Source organism: Gnatocerus cornutus, chromosome 8 (assembly GCF_029298725.1).
Source record: "Gnatocerus cornutus isolate USDA-ARS CGAHR chromosome 8, icGnaCorn1.1, whole genome shotgun sequence".
Lineage (NCBI taxonomy): Eukaryota > Metazoa > Arthropoda > Insecta > Coleoptera > Tenebrionidae > Gnatocerus > Gnatocerus cornutus.
The window spans coordinates 7945872-7966452 of NC_142240.1; the positions used below are offsets into that span (position 1 = coordinate 7945872).

Below are 20581 nucleotides of genomic sequence, written 5' to 3' on the forward strand. Positions count from 1 at the left end.
TAAAAGGAAACGTTAAATTTCAAAAAGTTATAACGAGAAATAAAATTTTTAGAAATTTTAATTTCGAAGACGAAGTGAACAATTACAATTTTCAATTTTCATCAATAAACAGTAAAAGGTTTTTGGTTTTCCTACATTTGATTTGTTTATCAACTATGCTAAATTCCATAATTTTATCCAATGGTGTAACTTTTGCAGTTTTTCTTTTAAAACAGACTTATAACTTTCGATTTGCTTATCATCTGTGCCGAATTTCAAAATTTTAGTGGGAGAAAAAGAATTTTTAGAAATTTTTATTTTGAGGACGAGATAAAATTTTACACCTTTTTCTGCAACTTTGGCTGTTTTCATCTTAAAACAGTGAAATTTGGAGTATTTTATTACGATCCGCCTGTTTATCATTTCTGCTAAATTTTTGAGCAAGAAACAGTATTTTTGTAAAAATTTATTTTGAATTCGAACGAACATTTTTTCCACTTTCTATAGAATTTCGTAACTTCGGCCGTTTTATTTTTTTTTGACCTATTTATTATCTGCACTAAAGTTAAAATTTTAGAGCCCTAAACAGAATTTTTTTAAATTTCATTTTAAAGACCTAAAAATTTCCACAGCTTTTTATCCAATTCCGTAATTTTTGTTACGTAAACCATTAAGTAATCGTAAAATAATAAAACTTCCTGATTTTTAAAGACAAAAATGAAACGTTAAATTTGAAAATGTTTAACGGGAAATAGAATTTTTTGGTATTTTAATTTTGAAGACGAACTGAACTGTTACAGTTTTTATCATTAAACAGTAATCATTTTTTGGTTTTTCTACGTCTGATTTGTTTATCAACTATGCTAAATTTCAAAATTTTAGAGCAAAAATAGAATATTTGGAAAGTTTATTTTAAAATGGATCAAAAGTTCCGCCACTTTCTATTAAATTTCGTACCTTTGGCCGTTTTAATGATACAACAGTGGCTGTTGGGGATTTTATTAATTTCGATATGTTTACTAACTGTGCTAAATTCCAAAAATTTAAAGAAAGGAACAGAATTTTTAGATATTTTTTATTTGTAATGAACCAAAAATTTCCACATTTTATTATATGCCCTTCTTGTGGTATTTTTATGTCAAACCAGTAATATTTCCAATTGCTTGTCAACGACACTGAATACCAAAATGTTAGTCAGGAAATACAAATTTTTATTTACAAAAGAAACAAAAATATTCACTATTTTTTATTATTATTTTTTTTAGCTTTGGCAGTTAAATTTGGAAGTTTTGCAATTTTCAACCTGTGTATTATATCAACTGTTCAGAAGAGAATTTTTGATTTTTATTTTGAATTAGACCAGAGTTTCGCCATTTTTACCAGTAAAATTTTGAAGTTTTAGCACTTTTGACTTTTTTATCAACTGTGCTAAGTTTAAAAATTTTGGAGCAAGAAGTAAAATTTTTATAAATTTTTATTTTGAATTAGACCAGAGTTTCACCATTTTTTATTAAATTTTGCAAATTTGGCTGTTTTATTCTCAAGACAGTAAAATTTTGAGGTTTTAGCACTTTTGACTTATTTATCAACTGCGCTAAGTATAAAAATTTTGGAGCAAGAAAAAAAATGTATGAATTTTTATTTCGAAAACGAACCAATATTTTCTTTACTTTTTCGGAACTTTAGCAGTTTTCATTCAAAATCAATAAAATTTGGAGGTTCACTACTTTTTGACTCTATGAACTGTTCTAAACTCCAAAATTTCGGAGCAAAAAAATAGAATTTTTAAAGATTTTTAATCTAAAAACGAACCAAAAATTTCAAGAATCTTCTATTACATTCCGTGTTTCATCTAATTTTCATTCTAATGTAGTAAAATTTTAAAGTTTTATCACTTTTGACTTATTTATGAAGTTTGCCAAATTCCAAAATTTTAGAGCAAGAAATAGAATTTTTATTTTGAAGACCAATTTCCTCCACTTTTTATTGAATTCCATAACTCTGGCAGAGTTTATCCTAATAAAGTAAAATGTTTAGGTTTTACCACTGAGCTTGTTTCAAAATTTTAGAGCTAGAAACAGATTTTTTGGAAATTTTTATTTTGAATTAGACCAGAGTTTCACCGTTTTTTATTAAATTTTGAAAATTTGGCTGTTTTATTCTCAAAACAGTAAAATTTTGGGGTTTTAGCATTTTTGACTTATTTATCAACTGCGCTAAGTTTAAAAATTTGGAGCAAGAAAAACTTTTTTTTATTTTTATTTCGAAAACGAACCAATATTTTCTTTACTTTTCCGGAACTTTGGCAGTTTTCATTCAAAATCAATAAAATTTGGAGGTTTTACTACTTTTTGACTTTATGAACTGTTCTAAACTCCAAAATTTCAGAGCAAAAAAAAAGAATTTTTAAAGATTTTTAATCTAAAAACGAACCAAGAATTTCAAGAATCTTCTATTACATTCCGTGTTTCATCTAATTTTCATTCTAATATAGTAAAGGTTTTACCACTTTTGACTTACTTATTATGTCTGCCAAATTCCAAAATTTTAGATCACGAAATAGAATTTTTATTTTGAAGACGATTCACCAACTTCCTCCACTTTCTATTGAATTCCATAACTTTAGCAGTGTTCATCCTAATACAGTAAAATGTTGGAGGAATTTTTGTAAATTTTTATTTTGAATTAGACCAGAGTTTCACCGTTTTTTATTAAATTTTGGAAATTTGGCTGTTTTATTCTTAAGTGTAAAAATTTTGGAGCAAGAAAAAAATTCAAAATTTTTGACCTATTAAAGCGGCAAATTCGAAAAATACTTGTTTGAATCATTAGACGCTTACGCAAATTACAAAGTTTCTTGTTTTTCAGATGTAAAAAGAAGAAAAATGGATGGTTCTTCTTTGAAGGTTAGTATCGGAGTGACGTAACAACGATGCAGATTTCAGGGTTCGAACACCCGCCTCTGGTATTTTCTTTGTCCGACACTGGGAGATTGGGCTGAAATTTAGTGTTAAAAATCTGTCGCAAGTGTTGTAGACTCGAGTGCTTTGTGTGTCTGGGAAACATTTTGCTGTCGTCACCAAGTAATGCACGAGTTTTTCTTTCCGAACACGGGGTTCCTCACGATTTCTTTGTAATTTCGGTGCTGATCCGTCAGAAATTCAATTGTCAACCCTTGTCAACCTTTGTTCGCCGATTGATTCGTTAATTTAATTGGGAGTGGTGAAGATGAAGCCGTCTCTGGACTGTGCAGCGAAGAGAGAGAAGATTCATTCTCGTCAAGATGTACGAAGAGTCCTTAATATTAAAGTGTCAAAAGTGAAAGTCGTGTAAAGGACAGTCTGCAATCAGCCCAATCTTCCATTTTGTTAATAATTTTGGGAAGGGATCCTCAAACAGGTAGGTTCCGGATTAAATACGGATTTCCTCCAATACGTGCAGTTCCTTTTATGAATTACATTCTTTAAATAATTTCATTTTAACGGGAAACGCTTTTAAGGCTGAATGTCTTGCTTCGTTCATCTTTTGCATGTTTAATTTGCCTGGTTTCTTTCATTTTATTTGCGCCAATAAAAAAAATTACAATTGACAAAATTTTTTTTCAAATTTTGCGCCACAACTAAAAAAACGTTCAGTTCTAGTGGATTCAGTGTTATCACTAAGAGATTAGACGATGCGAAACTTGAAAGTTTAAAATCAGTTGGCATCCCTGTCGCAAATCACAAATCACTCTTCAATGTCCTTGGAAAATTCTGAAAATTTCGACGTTTTAAGCCAAAAATTTCCAGTAATAAATAGAAAATTTTGTAAGAAAATTGCTATTTTTCCGTGATACCGAATTAAAAAAATTCTTTTAGTGCAATTACAATTTTGAAATTTTCTGGGGATAATAAAGAAATCCGTAAATTCTGAAAATTTAGAATCTCTGACTCGAAAAGTGTTCAACTTACAGGACTAAATAGAAAGTTTGGTAAAAAAATTCAACTTTCTCTGTGAGGATAATTTTTTTAATTTCTTTCTGTAAACTTACAATTTTGCAATTTCTAGGAATAATAAAGAGATCAAAACCGTTAAATCCTGGAAATTTGGAATTCCTCACTCGAAAAGTGTTCAATTTACAGGATTAAATAGAAAGTTTGCTACAAAACTTGCAACTTTCTCTATGATTTTGGAAGATTTTTTTTTAATTTCTTTTTGCAAAGTCACAATTTTGCAATTTTCTGGGGATAATAAAGAAATTAAAGTCCGTAAATTCTGAAAATGTAGATTGTTTGACTTGAAAAGTGTTCAATTTACAGGATTAAAACGAAAGTTTGCTACAAAACTTGCAACTTTCTCTATGATTTTAGAAGTTTTTTTTTTTAATTTCGTTTTGTAAAGTCACAATTTTGAAATTTTCTGGGAATAATAAAGAGATCAAAACCCATAAATCTTGGAAATTTGCAATTCCTCACTCGAAAAGTGTTCAATTTACAGGATTAATAGAAAGTTTGTTACAAAACTTGCAACTTTCTCTATGATTTTGGAAGATTTTTTTTTAATTTCTTTTTGTAAAGTGACAATTTTGAAATTTTCTGGGGGTAATAAAGAAATTAAAATCCGTAAATTCTGAAAATTTAGAATGTCTGACTCGAAAAGTGTTCAACTTACAGGACTAAATAGATAGTTTGGTACAAAAATTTTTAACTTTCTCTGTGAAGAGAAATTTCTTTCTGTAAAGTTACAATTTTGCAATTTTTTAGGAATAATAAAGAGATCAAAACCCTTAGATCCTGGAAATTTGGAATTCCTGACTCGAAAAGTGTTCAATTTACAGGATTAAATAGAACGTTTGCTACAAAACTTGCAACTTTCTCTATGATTTTGGAAGATTTTTTTTTATTTCTTTTTGTAAAGTCACAATTTTGCAATTTCCTGGGGATAATAAAGAAATTAAAATCCGTAAATTCTGAAAGTTTAGAATCTCTGACTGGAAAAGTGTTCAACTTACAGGACTAAATAGAAAGTTTGGTACAAAAATTTTAACTTTCTCTGTGAAGATATTTTTTTTTAATTTCTTTCTGTAAAGTTACAACTTTGCAATTTTCTAAGAATAATAAAGAGATCAAAACCCATAAATCCTGGAAATTTGGAATTCCTGACTCGAAAAGTGTTCAATTTACAGGATTAAATGGAAAGTTTGCTACAAAACTTGCAACTTTCCCTATGATTCTGGAAGAATTTTTTTTTAATTTCTTCCTGTAAAGTTACAATTTTGCTATTTTCTGGAGCAAACAAACAGGTAGAAACCCTTAAATTCTAAAAATTTTGATTCGTACAATTTACAGGACTAAATAGAAAGTTTGGTACAAAACTTGCAACTTTCTCTATGATTCTGGAAGAATTTTTTTTTAATTTCTTCCTGTAAAGTTACAATTTTGCTATTTTCTGGAGCAAACAAACAGGTAGAAACCCTTAAATTCTAAAAATTTTGATTCGTACAATTTACAGGACTAAATAGAAAGTTTGGTACAAAAATTGCAACTTTCTCTATGATTTTGGAAGATTTTTTTTTATTTCTTTTTGTAGTCACAATTTTGCAATTTCCTGGGGATAATAAAGAAATGAAAATCCGTAAATTCTAAAAGTTTAGAATCTCTGACTTGAAAAGTGTTCAACTTACAGGACTAAATAGAAAGTTTGGTACAAAAATGTTAACTTTCTCTGTGAAGATAATTTTTTTAATTTCTTTCTGTAAAGTTACAATTTTGCAATTTCTAGGAATAATAAAGAGATCAAAACCGTTAAATCCTGGAAATTTTGAATTCCTGACTCGAAAAGTGTTCAATTTACAGGATTAAATAGAAAGTTTGCTACAAAACTTGCAACTTTCTCTATGATTTTAGAAGTTTTTTTTTAATTTCTTTTTGTAAAGTCACAATTTTGAAATTTTCTGGGAATAATAAAGAGATCAAAACCCATAAATCTTGGAAATTTGCAATTCCTCACTCGAAAAATGTTCAATTTACAGGATTAAATAGAACGTTTGCTACAAAACTTGCAACTTTCTCTATGATTTTAGAAGTTTTTTTTTTTAATTTCTTTTTGTAAAGTCACAATTTTGAAATTTTCTGGGAATAATAAAGAGATCAAAACCCATAAATCTTGGAAATTTGCAATTCTTCACTCGAAAAGTGTTCAATTTACAGGATTAAATAGAAAGTTTGCTACAAAACTTGCAACTTTCTCTATGATTTTGGAAGAATTAAAAGAAATTAAAATCCGTAAATTCTGAAAGTTTAGAATCTCTGACTCGAAAAGTGTTCAACTTACAGGACTAAACAGAAAGTTTGGTACAAAAATTTTAACTTTCTCTGTGAAGAGAAATTTCTTTCTGTAAAGTTACAATTTTTTTAGGAATAATAAAGAGATCAAAACCCTTAGATCCTGGAAATTTGGAATTCCTGACTGGAAGTGTTCAATTTACAGGATTAAATAGAACGTTTGCTACAAAACTTACAACTTTCTCTATGATTCTGGAAGATTTTTTTTTATTTTTTTTTTTTGTAAAGTTACAATTTTGAAATTTTCTGGGGATAATAAAGAAATTAAAATCCGTAAATTCTGAAAATTTAGAATGTCTGACTCGAAAAGTGTTCAACTTACAGGACTAAATAGAAAGTTTGGGACAAAAATTTTAACTTTCTCTGTGAAGATAATTTTTTTTAATTTCTTTCTGTAAAGTTACAACTTTGCAATTTTCTAAGAATAATAAAGAGATCAAAACCCATAAATCCTGGAAATTTGGAATTCCTGACTCGAAAAGTGTTCAATTTACAGGATTAAATGGAAAGTTTGCTACAAAACTTGCAACTTTCTCTATGATTCTGGAAGATTTTTTTTTTAATTTCTTCCTGTAAAGTTACAATTTTGAAATTTTCTGGGGATAATAAAGAAATTAAAATCCGTAAATTCTGAAAATTTAGAATGTCTGACTCGAAAAGTGTTCAACTTACAGGACTAAATAGAAAGTTTGGGACAAAAATTTTAACTTTCTCTGTGAAGATAATTTTTTTTAATTTCTTTCTGTAAAGTTACAACTTTGCAATTTTCTAAGAATAATAAAGAGATCAAAACCCATAAATCCTGGAAATTTGGAATTCCTGACTCGAAAAGTGTTCAATTTACAGGATTAAAAAGAAAGTTTGCTACAAAACTTGCAACTTTCTCTATAATTTTGGAAGAATTTTTTTTTTTTTTTGTAAAGTGACAATTTTGAAATTTTCTGGGGGTAATAAAGAAATTAAAATCCGTAAATTCTGAAAATTTAGAATGTCTGACTCGAAAAGTGTTCAACTTACAGGACTAAATAGATAGTTTGGTACAAAAATTTTAACTTTCTCTGTGAAGAGAAATTTCTTTCTGTAAAGTTACAATTTTGCAATTTTTTAGGAATAATAAAGAGATCAAAACCCTTAGATCCTGGAAATTTGGAATTCCTGACTCGAAAAGTGTTCAATTTACAGGATTAAATAGAACGTTTGCTACAAAACTTGCAACTTTCTCTATGATTTTGGAAGATTTTTTTTTATTTCTTTTTGTAAAGTCACAATTTTGCAATTTCCTGGGGATAATAACGAAATTAAAATCCGTAAATTCTGAAGTTTAGAATCTCTGACTGGAAAAGTGTTCAACTTACAGGACTAAATAGAAAGTTTGGTACAAAAATTTTAACTTTCTCTGTGAAGATAATTTTTTTTAATTTCTTTCTGTAAAGTTACAACTTTGCAATTTTCTAAGAATAATAAAGAGATCAAAACCCATAAATCCTGGAAATTTGGAATTCCTGACTCGAAAAGTGTTCAATTTACACGATTAAATGGAAAGTTTGCTACAAAACTTGCAACTTTCTCTATGATTCTGGAAGATTTTTTTTTTAATTTCTTCCTGTAAAGTTACAATTTTGAAATTTTCTGGGGATAATAAAGAAATTAAAATCCGTAAATTCTGAAAATTTAGAATGTCTGACTCGAAAAGTGTTCAACTTACAGGACTAAATAGAAAGTTTGGGACAAAAATTTTAACTTTCTCTGTGAAGATAATTTTTTTTAATTTCTTTCTGTAAAGTTACAACTTTGCAATTTTCTAAGAATAATAAAGAGATCAAAACCCATAAATCCTGGAAATTTGGAATTCCTGACTCGAAAAGTGTTCAATTTACAGGATTAAAAAGAAAGTTTGCTACAAAACTTGCAACTTTCTCTATGATTTTGGAAGAATTTTTTTTTTGTAAAGTGACAATTTTGAAATTTTCTGGGGGTAATAAAGATATTAAAATCCGTAAATTCTGAAAATTTAGAATGTCTGACTCGAAAAGTGTTCAACTTACAGGACTAAATAGATAGTTTGGTACAAAAATTTTAACTTTCTCTGTGAAGAGAAATTTCTTTCTGTAAAGTTACAATTTTGCAATTTTTTAGGAATAATAAAGAGATCAAAACCCTTAGATCCTGGAAATTTGGAATTCCTGACTCGAAAAGTGTTCAATTTACAGGATTAAATAGAACGTTTGCTACAAAACTTGCAACTTTCTCTATGATTTTGGAAGATTTTTTTTTATTTCTTTTTGTAAAGTCACAATTTTGCAATTTCCTGGGGATAATAACGAAATTAAAATCCGTAAATTCTGAAGTTTAGAATCTCTGACTGGAAAAGTGTTCAACTTACAGGACTAAATAGAAAGTTTGGTACAAAAATTTTAACTTTCTCTGTGAAGATAATTTTTTTTAATTTCTTTCTGTAAAGTTACAACTTTGCAATTTTCTAAGAATAATAAAGAGATCAAAACCCATAAATCCTGGAAATTTGGAATTCCTGACTCGAAAAGTGTTCAATTTACACGATTAAATGGAAAGTTTGCTACAAAACTTGCAACTTTCTCTATGATTCTGGAAGATTTTTTTTTTAATTTCTTCCTGTAAAGTTACAATTTTGAAATTTTCTGGGGATAATAAAGAAATTAAAATCCGTAAATTCTGAAAATTTAGAATGTCTGACTCGAAAAGTGTTCAACTTACAGGACTAAATAGAAAGTTTGGGACAAAAATTTTAACTTTCTCTGTGAAGATAATTTTTTTTAATTTCTTTCTGTAAAGTTACAACTTTGCAATTTTCTAAGAATAATAAAGAGATCAAAACCCATAAATCCTGGAAATTTTGAATTCCTGACTCGAAAAGTGTTCAATTTACAGGATTAAAAAGAAAGTTTGCTACAAAACTTGCAACTTTCTCTATGATTTTGGAAGAATTTTTTTTTTATTTTTTTTTTGTAAAGTGACAATTTTGAAATTTTCTGGGGGTAATAAAGATATTAAAATCCGTAAATTCTGAAAATTTAGAATGTCTGACTCGAAAAGTGTTCAACTTACAGGACTAAATAGATAGTTTGGTACAAAAATTTTAACTTTCTCTGTGAAGATAATTGTTTTTAATTTCTTTCTGTAAAGTTACAACTTTGCAATTTTCTAAGAATAATAAAGAGATCAAAACCCTTAGATCCTGGAAATTTGGAATTCCTGACTCGAAAAGTGTTCAATTTACAGGATTAAATAGAACGTTTGCTACAAAACTTGCAACTTTCTCTATGATTTTGGAAGATTTTTTTTTAATTTCTTCCTGTAAAGTTACAATTTTGAAATTTTCTGGGGATAATAAAGAAATTAAAATCCGTAAATTCTGAAAATTTAGAATGTCTGACTCGAAAAGTGTTCAACTTACAGGACTAAATAGAAAGTTTGGGACAAAAATTTTAACTTTCTCTGTGAAGATAATTTTTTTTAATTTCTTTCTGTAAAGTTACAACTTTGCAATTTTCTAAGAATAATAAAGAGATCAAAACCCATAAATCCTGGAAATTTGGAATTCCTGACTCGAAAAGTGTTCAATTTACAGGATTAAATGGAAAATTTGCTACAAAACTTGCAACTTTCTCTATGATTCTGGAAGAATTTTTTTTTAATTTCTTCCTGTAAAGTTACAATTTTGAAATTTTCTGGAGCAAACAAACAGGTAGAAACCCTTAAATTCTAAAAATTTTGATTCGTACAATTTACAGGACTAAATAGAAAGTTTGGTACAAAAATTGCAACTTTCTCTCTAATCCTGGAAGAAAAATTCTTTAAATTTTTTCCTATGAATTCCTACAATTTTGCAAATTTTTGGGAACAATAAAGAGATCAAAACCTGTAAGTCTTGAAAATTTAGAATCTGACTCAAAAAGTGTTCAACTTATAGAACCAAATAGAAAGTTTGGTACAAAAATTCCAACTTTTTCTGTGATGCTGGAAGAAATTAAAAACAAATTCTGTAAAGTCAATTTTGCGATGTTCTGGGTATAATAACAGGTCGAAACCCTTAAATTCTGAAAATTTAGAAAATCTGACTCGAAAAGTGTCCAACTTACAAGACTAAATATAAAGTTTTGTACAAAAATCTCTCTGATCATGGAAGAAAAAAAATTTAAATTTCTTCCAGTGAAATTGCAATTTTGAAATTTTCTGGGGATAATAAAGAGATCAAAACCCGTAAATACTAAAAATTTGGAAAATCTGATACAAAAAGTGTCCAACTTACAGGACCAAATAGAAAGTTTGCTTCAAAAATCGCAACTTTTTCTGTGATTCTGAAAGAAATTAAAAAATATATATATTTTCTTGTAAAGTTACAATTTTTCCATTTTTTTGGGATGATGAACGGATCAAAACCCGTAAATTCTAAAAATTTAGAATCTCTGATTCGAAAAGTGTCCAACTTAACAGGAATAAATAGAAAGTTTAGTACAAAAATCTCTCTAATCGTGGAAGAAATCAATTTAAATAACGTAAATAACGTCAAACTGTTGACATGACAGGCAGAGTTCACATTCCAACGCCTACTTGGACGATTCTAATTGAAAGATAATGAAATGAAAATTATTTTAGAAATTGCAATGATTGACAGACAATAAAATGCGGACTTCTCAGTTCCTCATTGGTTACTCGTTCGATATGTGCGACAAGGATAGCGAAAGCAGGCTCACTTTAATTGGACAAGAATGGAGCTCCCCGCTTTTAGATCAACCGAAGTTTGAATTTTGCGCTTTTTTAGACCAAGCGTGTGAAACTCAAAAGCGGATATGAGGAAAATTATTAACGCTAATGAACCGCGAGTTTGACACGCTTGTTTTAGACCCTTCCGGTTGCGTATATTAAAAAAATCGTGCGTTAATGACTGTAGTTTGATATTGGAGGATGATTTTTTTAAAGCACAATCGAGTAGGTGTTGCACCCGTATGTTATATTTTCGTGTTGTATTTGAGATCCTGGAAAATTTCTGATTTTTAGTCGTCATTTGAACTGAGGTTCTGTACTTGTTGGCTTGAAATAAAATGTTTCCTTGATTACCCCAAATGGATGGAGAATTTGCCATGACGGACCGTGCAAGGAAAACAAGGAAAGATGGAGTTATTTAGACGAATGTAATTCAAGGAAATTTCCCCTGCACGTTTGCAAGGACTGTTTAAACCACCTAATGATCCATTTCCTTGTAAAACTATAGAGATTTAATGTGCCAAAAGCAAGTCGCATTGACAGCTAGTACAAAGCAAGCGTACCTATTGTGCGACACTGTCTCAAATCGTACGTCTAATGCCGTCCCCTGGTTGTCTGCAGAGTTCGAAACACGAAGAGAGGAAGCTCCAGCAACAACTCGATTACATGTTGGAAAAAACGGAGAAAAAAGAACGCTCGAGTAAAACGAAAGAGAAGAGGGAAAAGTTAAGTGATGAGGAAAAAGAACTGAGGAAAGAACGGAAGTTGGGTAGAAAAAGGGTAAAATTGAATATTCACAGTAAACCGATGCAATAACCGACTAATTTATACATTCAGCAGGACAGAGCCGAAGAGGCAATGCAAGTTGACATGAAAAGGCGGAGAGAGGAAGAAAAAGGTAATTCAATTTGTTTTTCGAATTTGCCGCTTTAATAGTAGGAAATTTTGTTTTTTAAGAATTGGCAGAACTAATTAGTCTGGCTGTCACCTGTTTCCTGTCAAGTTCTTGGTCAATTTATCAATATAATAATTGTTCTTTGCGGCCAACAATATATGTCCTTAAATACAAGGTGTTTATAAATGTTTCTAGCATCAAGGGTGGTTAACTCCAAATGTCAGTTGAAAATCGAAACCCACATTTGTAATGAGCGGCAAATTTCTTTGACATTTCATAGCCACCCTTGATGCTAGAAACATTTATAAACACCTTGTATAATAGATGTGAATACAGGTTGTGAGGTTAGGTTAAAATTCAGAAAGTCAATAAATGTCAAATTTAACGTTTCATTTAAGGTGCGCCTTTAAAAATCTAGAAGTTTTATTATTTTACGATTACTTAATGATTTACGTAACAAAAATTACGGAATTTGATAAAAAGCGGTGAATATTTTTAGGTCTTTAAAATGAAATTTAAAGAAATTCTGTTTCGGGCTCTACAATTTTAACTTTAGCGCAGATAATAAATAGGTCAAAAAAAGTAAAAAAGCTGAAACACGGAATTTAATAGAAGAATCTTGAAATTTTCGGTTCGTCTTCAGAATAAAAATCTTTAAAAATTCTATTTTTTGCTCTAAAATTTTGGAGCTTAGAACAGTTTATAAAGTCAAAAAGTAGTGAAACCTCCAAATTTTATTGATTTTGAATTTTGAATTATGAAAACTGCCAAAATTACGGAAAAATGAAGAAAATATTGGTTCGATTTCGAAATAAAAATTTATAAATTTTTTTTTTTGCTCCAAAATTTTTAAACTTAGCGCAGTTGATAAATAAGTCAAAAGTGCTAAAACCTCAAAATTTTACTGTTTTGAGAATAAAACAGCCAAATTTCCAAAATTTAATAAAAAATGGTGAAATTCTGGTCTAATTCAAAATAAAAATTTCCAAAAATTCTGTTTCTTGGTCTAAAATTTTGAAACAAGCTAAAAGTGGTAAAACCTCCACATTTTACTTTATTAGGATAAACTCTGCCAGAGTTATGGAATTCAATAAAAAGTGGAGGAAATTGGTCTTCAAAATAAAAATTCTATTTCTTGCTCTAAAATTTTGGAATTTGGCAAACTTCATAAATAAGTCAAAAGTGATAAAACTTTCAAATTTTACTACATTAGAATGAAAATTAGATGAAACACGGAATGTTATCTTTAAAAATTCTATTTTTTTGCTCCGAAATTTTGGAGTTTAGAACAGTTCATAAAGTCAAAAAGTAGTGAAACCTCCAAATTTTATTGATTTTGAATGAAAACTGCCAAAGTTCCGGAAAAGTAAAGAAAATATTAGTTCGTTTTCGAAATAAAAATTAAAAAAACGTTTTTCTTGCTCCAAAATTTTTAAACTTAGCGCAGTTGATAAATAAGTCAAAAGTGCAAAAACCTCAAAATTTAACTGTCTTGAGAATAAAACAGCCAAATTTCCAAAATTTAATAAAAAATGGTAAAACTCTGGTCTAATTCAAAATAAAAATTTCCAAAAATTCTGTTTCTAGCTCTAAAATTTTGAAACAAGCTAAAAGTGGTAAAACCTCCTCATTTTACTGTATTAGGATGAACACTGCTAAAGTTATGAAATTCAATAGAAAGTGGAGGAAATTGGTGAATCGTCTTCAAAATAAAAATTCTATTTCTTGCTCTAAAATTTTGGAATTTGACTTCATAAATAAGTCAAAAGTGGTAAAACCTTCAAATTTTACTACATTAGAATGAAAATTAGATGAAACACGGAATGTAATAGAAGATTCTTGAAATTTTTGGTTCGCTTTTAGATTAAAAATCTTTAAAAATTCTATTTTTTTGCTCTAAAATTTTGGAGTTTAGAACAATTCATAGAGTCAAAAAGTAGTAAAACCTCCAAATTTTATTGATTTTGAATGAAAACTACCAAAGTTCCGAAAAAGTAAAGAAAATATTGGTTCGTTTTCGAAAAAAAATATATTTTTTTTTTCTTGCTCCAAAATTTTTAAACTTAGCGCAGTTGATAAAAAAAAGTCAAAAGTGCTAAAACCTCAAAATTTTACTGGTAAAAATGGCGAAACTCTCTGGTCTACTTCAAAATAAAAATTTCCAAAAATTCTGTTCTGAACAGTTGATATAATACACAGGTCGAAAATTGCAAAACTTCCAAAATTAACTGCCAAAGTTAAAAAAAAATAATAATAAAAAATAGTGAATATTTTTGTTTCTTTTGTAAATAAAAATTTGTATTTCCTGACTAACATTTTGGTATTCAGTGTCGTTGACAAGCAATTGGAAATATTACTGGTTTGACATAAAAATACCACAAGAAGGGCATATAATAAAATGTGGAAATTTTTGGTTCATTACAAATAAAAAATATCTAAAAATTCTGTTCCTTTCTTTAAATTTTTGGAATTTAGCACAGTTAGTAAACATATCGAAATGAATAAAATCCCCAACAGTCCACTGTTGTATCATTAAAACGGCCAAAGGTACGAAATTTAATAGAAAGTGATGGAACTTTTGATCCATTTCAAAATAAACTTTTCAAAAATTCTATTTTTGCTCTAAAATTTTGAAATTTAGCATAGTTGATAAACAAATCAAACGTAGAAAAACCAAAAAATGATTACTGTTTAATGATAAAAACTGTAACAGTTCAGTTCGTCTTCAAAATTAAAATACCAAAAAATTCTATTTCCCGTTATAACATTTTCAAATTTAACGTTTCATTTTTGTCTTTAAAAATCAGAAAGTTTTATTATTTTACGATTACTTAATGGTTTACGTAACAAAAATTACGGAATTGGATAAAAAGCTGTAAAAATTTTTAGGTCTTTAAAATGAAATTTAAAAAAATTCTGTTTAGGGCTCTAAAATTCTAACTTTAGTGCAGATAATAAATAGGTCAAAAAAAATAAAACGGCCGAAGTTACGAAATTCTATAGAAAGTGGAAAAAATGTTCGTTCGAAATCAAAATAAATTTTTACAAAAATACTGTTTCTTGCTCAAAAATTTAGCAGAAATGATAAACAGGCGGATCGTAATAAAATCCTCCAAATTTCACTGTTTTAAGATGAAAACTGCCAAAGTTGCAGAAAAAGGTGTAAAATTTTAATTCGTCCTCAAAATAAAAATTTCTAAAAATTCTTTTTCTCCCACTAAAATTCTGAAATTTGGCACAGATGATAAGCGAATCGAAAGTTATAAAACCTGAAAGTCTTACTGTATTAAGAGGAAAACTGCAAAAGTTACACCATTGGATACAAAGTGGTGGATTTTAGTCCGTCTTCAAAACAATTTTTTTTTGAAAAATCTTTAAAAATTTAATTTTTTGCTGTAATATTTTGGAGTTTAGAACAGTTTATAAAGTCAAAAAATAGTGAAACCTCCGAATTTTATTGATTTTTAATGAAAACTGCCAAAGTTACGGACAAGTAAAGATAATATTGGTTCGTTTTCGAAACAAAAATTTATAAAATTTAAGTCAAAAATGCTAAAACCTCAAAATTTTACTCTTTTAAGAATAAAACAGCCAAGTTTCCAAAATTTAACAAAAAATGGTGAAACTCTCTGGTCTAATTCAAAATAAAAATTTCCAAAAATTCTGTTTTTAGCTCTAAAATTTTAGAATTTAAACAATTGATATAATACACAGGTTGAAAATTGCAAAACTTTCAAATTTAACTGTTAAAGTTGGAAAAATTAATAAAAACTAGTGGATAGTTTTAAGATGAAAACTGCTAAAGTTGCAGAAAAAGGTGTAAAATTTTAATTCGTCCTCAAAATAAAAATTTCTAAAAATTCTTTTTCTCCCACTAAAATTTTGAAATTCGGCACAGATGATAAGCAAATCGAAAGTAATAAAACCTAAAAGTCTTACCGTTTTAAGAGAAAAACTGCAAAAGTTACACCATTTGTTAAAATTTTGGAATTTAGCATAGTTGATAAACAAATCAAATGTAGGAAAACCGAAAAACTTTTACTTTTTAATGATGAAAATTGTAACAGTTCAGTTCGTCTTCAAAATTAAAATTTCTAAAAATTCTATTTCTCGTAACTTTTTCAAATTTAACGTTTCCTTTTAGGCGCGCCCTGAAATAAAAATTTCCAAAAATTCTGTTTCTTGCTCTAAAAGTTTGAAATTTAGCACAATGCATAAAGAAGCCGGAAGTTATTTGAAATTTCACTATAAAAACTGCAAATTTTGGTAAACAAGTCGCAAATAGTAAAACACAATTTTGATTGAAAATTTGAACATGATGCTAAAAATAATAATAAGTTAATCTAGGCAAGACTGCCTGGATCCAAAAATTCAATAAAATCAACAATTAAAAAATTTTTTCGAATTTGTCGCTTCAATAGGTCCATTAGAGTACTCAATTTGGAGTCGTTTATAGGTATAAGAGAACTCAAGTAGGAAATTTTGTTTTTAAAGAGTTGGCAGAACTAATTAGTCTGGCTGTCAAGTTCTTGGTCAATTTCACATTTCGGATTTTACGATTCGTGTTTAATAAATTGCTGGGTGAATCAAAAATGTATCAATATAATTGAATTGTCCTTTGCGGCCAACAAAACATATACCTAAATATAATAGATGTGAATGCAGGTTAGGTTACGTAAGGTGAAACTCAATAAATGTCAAATTTTAAATTGAATTGAAAATCAAGTGGCAAGTCGTGGTTACAAAACCATTACCAATCGTGTAAAACGAAAAGTCTTAGAATTAGAAAATTTAAATTTTTTATTAAAAAAAAGGTGCAAATTCGAAAAAATAGTATATAGGACTTGTTTTATAATGGTATTGGCCAAATTGGCCAAATTGTGTCCATTCAACAGTTTCAATTTTCTGATTTGTCAACAGCGGCAAAACTATCGCATCAAAACGGAGAGATCATGGAACCCGTCCATCCAAGAGAAAAACATCACAGATCTAGAGTAAGTGATCATCATTAATTTTCTTCAATTCAACTGTTTTTTTCAAGGACTTGTCGCCATATCCCAGGGAGCGGTCGCACGATGATCGAATGGAATTGAGAGAAAAACAATATCCTTTTTATAAACAATTCTAAAGAGTTTTTTCATTTGTACTTTTCCATTAAATTTCTTTTCAGTTTTGGGTTTTATCATTTTTGTGATCGTCTTTTCATTTCCATTTCATGACAATCTGTGATATGTGTTTTCCTTAATGAGAGTTACCAGAAGAAGTGCCGAAAATAAAAGGAGATGATAATTTTTTAAGAGGGCGATGTATTTAAATTTTATTTTAGTAATTTCTTAAAATGTATTAATATGGAATGTACGTTACTGATGTGATTTGTAGAATATTAAACTATGATTTAAATCAAAAATTCATACTTTCTTTGCCTTTCTAAGTTCCTGTTAATTCCTACTTGTTTTTGGGCTGGTGATTATAAAATTTGAGTTTTTACCCAAAATTTTAGCTTTTCTGTTTTAGTTTCAAAACATTTGACGTTATATCTGCCATTATTGGTGAAGAAATCAGTTTGTTCATTTCTGCTTGTGCGGGCACAATTTCAAAATTAAAAACTTTAAAAATTTGCTCATATTTTGAATTTTGACTTTTTTTAATTTTTGAGCTTTTGTTTGTACAAATTAATAAACAATTTTTTCTACAGTTTAAAAATAAAATTGATAAGATAAGATCTCTCCGAATCTGACGGTTTTAAGTGGAGAATTAACTGAATTATCACATTTGCCTCCTTTGAAAGCTTGTTTTAAACAGCTCAATTTTTGAAAAAATGTGGTTCTAAACTTGTACCACCTCATTTTGGCCGCCACTGTAACTTAAAAAATTTGACAGTTGCTTGTGGAGCCATCTATTGAACAAAATTGACAAATATTCACTACAGGTATCTAACTTATCTCTTTCAAATCCTGCTCGTCTCTAAAATTGCTCCTTTTAAAACTGGTCAATTTTTTACGGTTTTTATCTTCAAATTTAGAAAGGATTTTAGGGGTAAAGTCCGTTCTTTTTTAAAAACCACCAACACCGCAATCTTCACCGGCAACGTTGCCTAGGGAGATTTTTGGTGAGAGAATAATTGTCAAATTTTTGACATTTCTGAAAATTAGGTAGTGTTTCCGTTAAAAACGTTTCTTTTACAGCCTGTTCGATTGCAAATCAAAGGATTTAATAGTGAAAAGACTCGGCACGCCTAAAAGACCGTTTTTTGTAATCAAATTGTCAAAAATTGTAATCAAATTGTATGCAGGTGAAATAGTCCATCCGCTCCAAACAGTCCAAGAGCGCCGACAAGCCATCAAGTTCAATAAATTTGATGACAAAACTGTGCGTCGACGTCCGAAGCGCCGTTTTGAGACCATCCATTTGTTTCGTCCTCGATCTCACCTCTTCATCTGTGTTGCTTTCCGGAAATTGCAACTAAAAGCACAGTTAGACAATTAACTGATTGCAGATCGACCACACTTACTGTTGCTAAAGTTCTTAGTCTTTCGATATAATGCTCAGGAGCGTGTGTTTGGTCCACTGTATCTTCACCACCTTTTCTTGAGCAATAAATCTGCCATTTTTTCTGCGATGGCAAACTCAGCATTGCGGCTTTGTTAGGGGCGGTTAAGGCGAGTGCCAAGACATTTTTCTAATGGAGAATCCCATGTAAAGTATCGTCTAAATATTTCGCTTATTTTTTCATGTATCAGTTTCGTTCTTATTCTCAACTGCTTGTATTCATATTTTCTTCTAAAACTAAGAATCAAACATTGGAAAAAACATTTAATTTAAAAGTTAAAGGACTTGAAAATTCGATAATTTAGGGGTAGTTTTACGAATAGAAGTTTATGTCCGATTTTTGTGAATTTTTAAACTTAGAATTAGTAAAGAATACTTTCAAAATCACTTTCCCGCTAAATTTAAATCGATATCATTAAAATTGGTCTAGTTATGAGAGAGATAAACTAAAAAAATTTCAATCGAAGCTCTGAACTTTGCAGATAATTTACGACTAGGCTGATTTATAAGCGTACCCTCATTTGCGGTTTCTTGACCAGCTTTGGAAGTTGTAAATCAAGGGATTTCTTCTAAAATTTTTACCTGCTTGTTTCGCACAGAGGATAATAAAATGGTTACAATTAGAAGAGCGTTATTAAAAGTGCTAAGTACAAGCACATCGAAGTTTCATAATGCTTGATGTATGAAATTATAGAAACAACTATGTAGTATGAAAATTCATAAATTCATAATTTGGCTGTGCGAAAAAGAAGAGGAGAGCATGCGTGTTAGTTGGATTTAAGGTTATGCATCTTTGTAAACAGGTGAAGCGTTATGTATGAGAGCGAGTATTGTCCGAAATTAGAGAGCTCGTCGTACAAAAGAAGGAAAAGTGGAAAATGTATAAAAGTCAACATCTGTTTCACGATATGAAATATATTAGGAACCACGTTGCGGACCGAGTCCAGCAGTACTCAAACAAATTCAATAAATACACACTAACTGCTCTATACATAGCAATAATAATAATAATATAATATGAGTAGTAATAATAATCGTGTAATACGTCAGAGTGGGCGGACCCACGTGTCACATTCACTTAGCATTGCTAATTGAGGGCCTCGGGTTGTCTCGGCGCTCGATTGCAGGACGGGGAAAGGCGAAGAGGTTAGTTTCGGGTCGGGTCGGGTTGGGTCGGATCGAGCGCGAGAAAACCCCAAGCTCCGCGCTATATCAACAATCACACTTAGTTCCAAAGAAACTCACTATATGCGAGGCAGGTCATACCGAAGTATTTCCCAGTTTTGAGTTATTTTGGATACGTAACCTAGAATATATTTAAAATTTTAAATATATATCTACTACTATACAGGGTCTATCAGAACTAGCGGACCAAAATGAAACGATGTATTCACAATCTTCTGGGAATAATTGGAAAAATGTTTAAAAAAATCCATCTTTAATAGTGATCAGAAAATGAACAATTTAAACTAACCAATCGTGTTGCTGATGTTAAGTTACCTGAAAATTAGCTTTTCCTGCTTTATTTGTAACTATGGATGCATCTTAAATATTTTTGCATTGTTGTTACACTGACGTAATTTTTTAGGTGACGTCTTCTCATAAAAATTGACAAGTTTATTTTAAGACCAACAAAATGAAATAATAAACTCAAACTTTAAAATTAACAGAATCCGAAAAACAGATTAGTAAATGAATACAGAAATAACAAAAATGAATGAATTAGCGGTATAAATTTGAAAAAATAGGTAAATAGTTTTTAAAGTAAATGTTCAAAATTTCTTCCTTCCACTTGAATGCACAGAGCAGCTCTTCTCAGTAGACTTGCCCTAGCATTACTGACCATTTCAGCTGTTATTGAAGCAAATGCTTCTTGAATGCGGTTTCTTAACACGTTAATATTTTCAGGCATATTTCGGTACACCAAATTCTTGACGTGTCCCCAAAGGAAAAAATCTAAGGGCGTAAGGTCTGGCGACCTGGGGGGCCAACGTCTTGGGCCTCCGCGGCCTATCCATGCATTAGGAAATCTAACATCTAAATGGTTCCTAGTTACATTTGCAAAATGTGCTGGGCATCCATCATGTTGGAA

The 20581-nt window shown here is 29.5% G+C and overlaps 2 protein-coding genes across 5 annotated transcripts in view; one reads left to right on the forward strand and one right to left on the reverse strand.

The window, feature by feature from the left end:
• Nucleotides 1-17347, forward strand: part of tho2 (THO complex subunit 2-like protein) — a 36767-nt gene extending 19420 nt beyond the window's left edge. For 2 of the 4 annotated variants that reach the window (XM_088043957.1, XM_088043958.1), the window contains exons 15-20: nt 2848-2885; nt 11667-11825; nt 11886-11943; nt 16861-16934; nt 16982-17043; nt 17196-17347. In XM_088043957.1, the coding sequence (XP_087900083.1) occupies nt 2848-2885; nt 11667-11825; nt 11886-11943; nt 16861-16934; nt 16982-17043; nt 17196-17226 (422 nt within the window). In that variant the 3' untranslated portion in view covers nt 17227-17347. Of the gene's footprint in view, nt 1-2847; nt 2886-11666; nt 11826-11882; nt 11944-16860; nt 16935-16981; nt 17044-17195 lie in introns of all 4 variants that reach the window. The other 2 variants (XM_088043956.1, XM_088043955.1) reach the window with 1 other exon arrangement.
• Nucleotides 17348-18204: 857 nt separating this feature from the next.
• On the reverse strand, nt 18205-18593 carry LOC148169417 (disheveled-associated activator of morphogenesis 2-like). Its single transcript, XM_088044192.1, has 2 exons — nt 18452-18593; nt 18205-18402 (listed from the first exon to the last, which is right to left on the reverse strand). Exons 1-2 carry the CDS (start codon nt 18572-18574, stop codon nt 18205-18207), a joined length of 321 nt encoding a protein of 106 aa, XP_087900318.1. The 5' UTR covers nt 18575-18593.
• Nucleotides 18594-20581: the final 1988 nt, after the last annotated feature.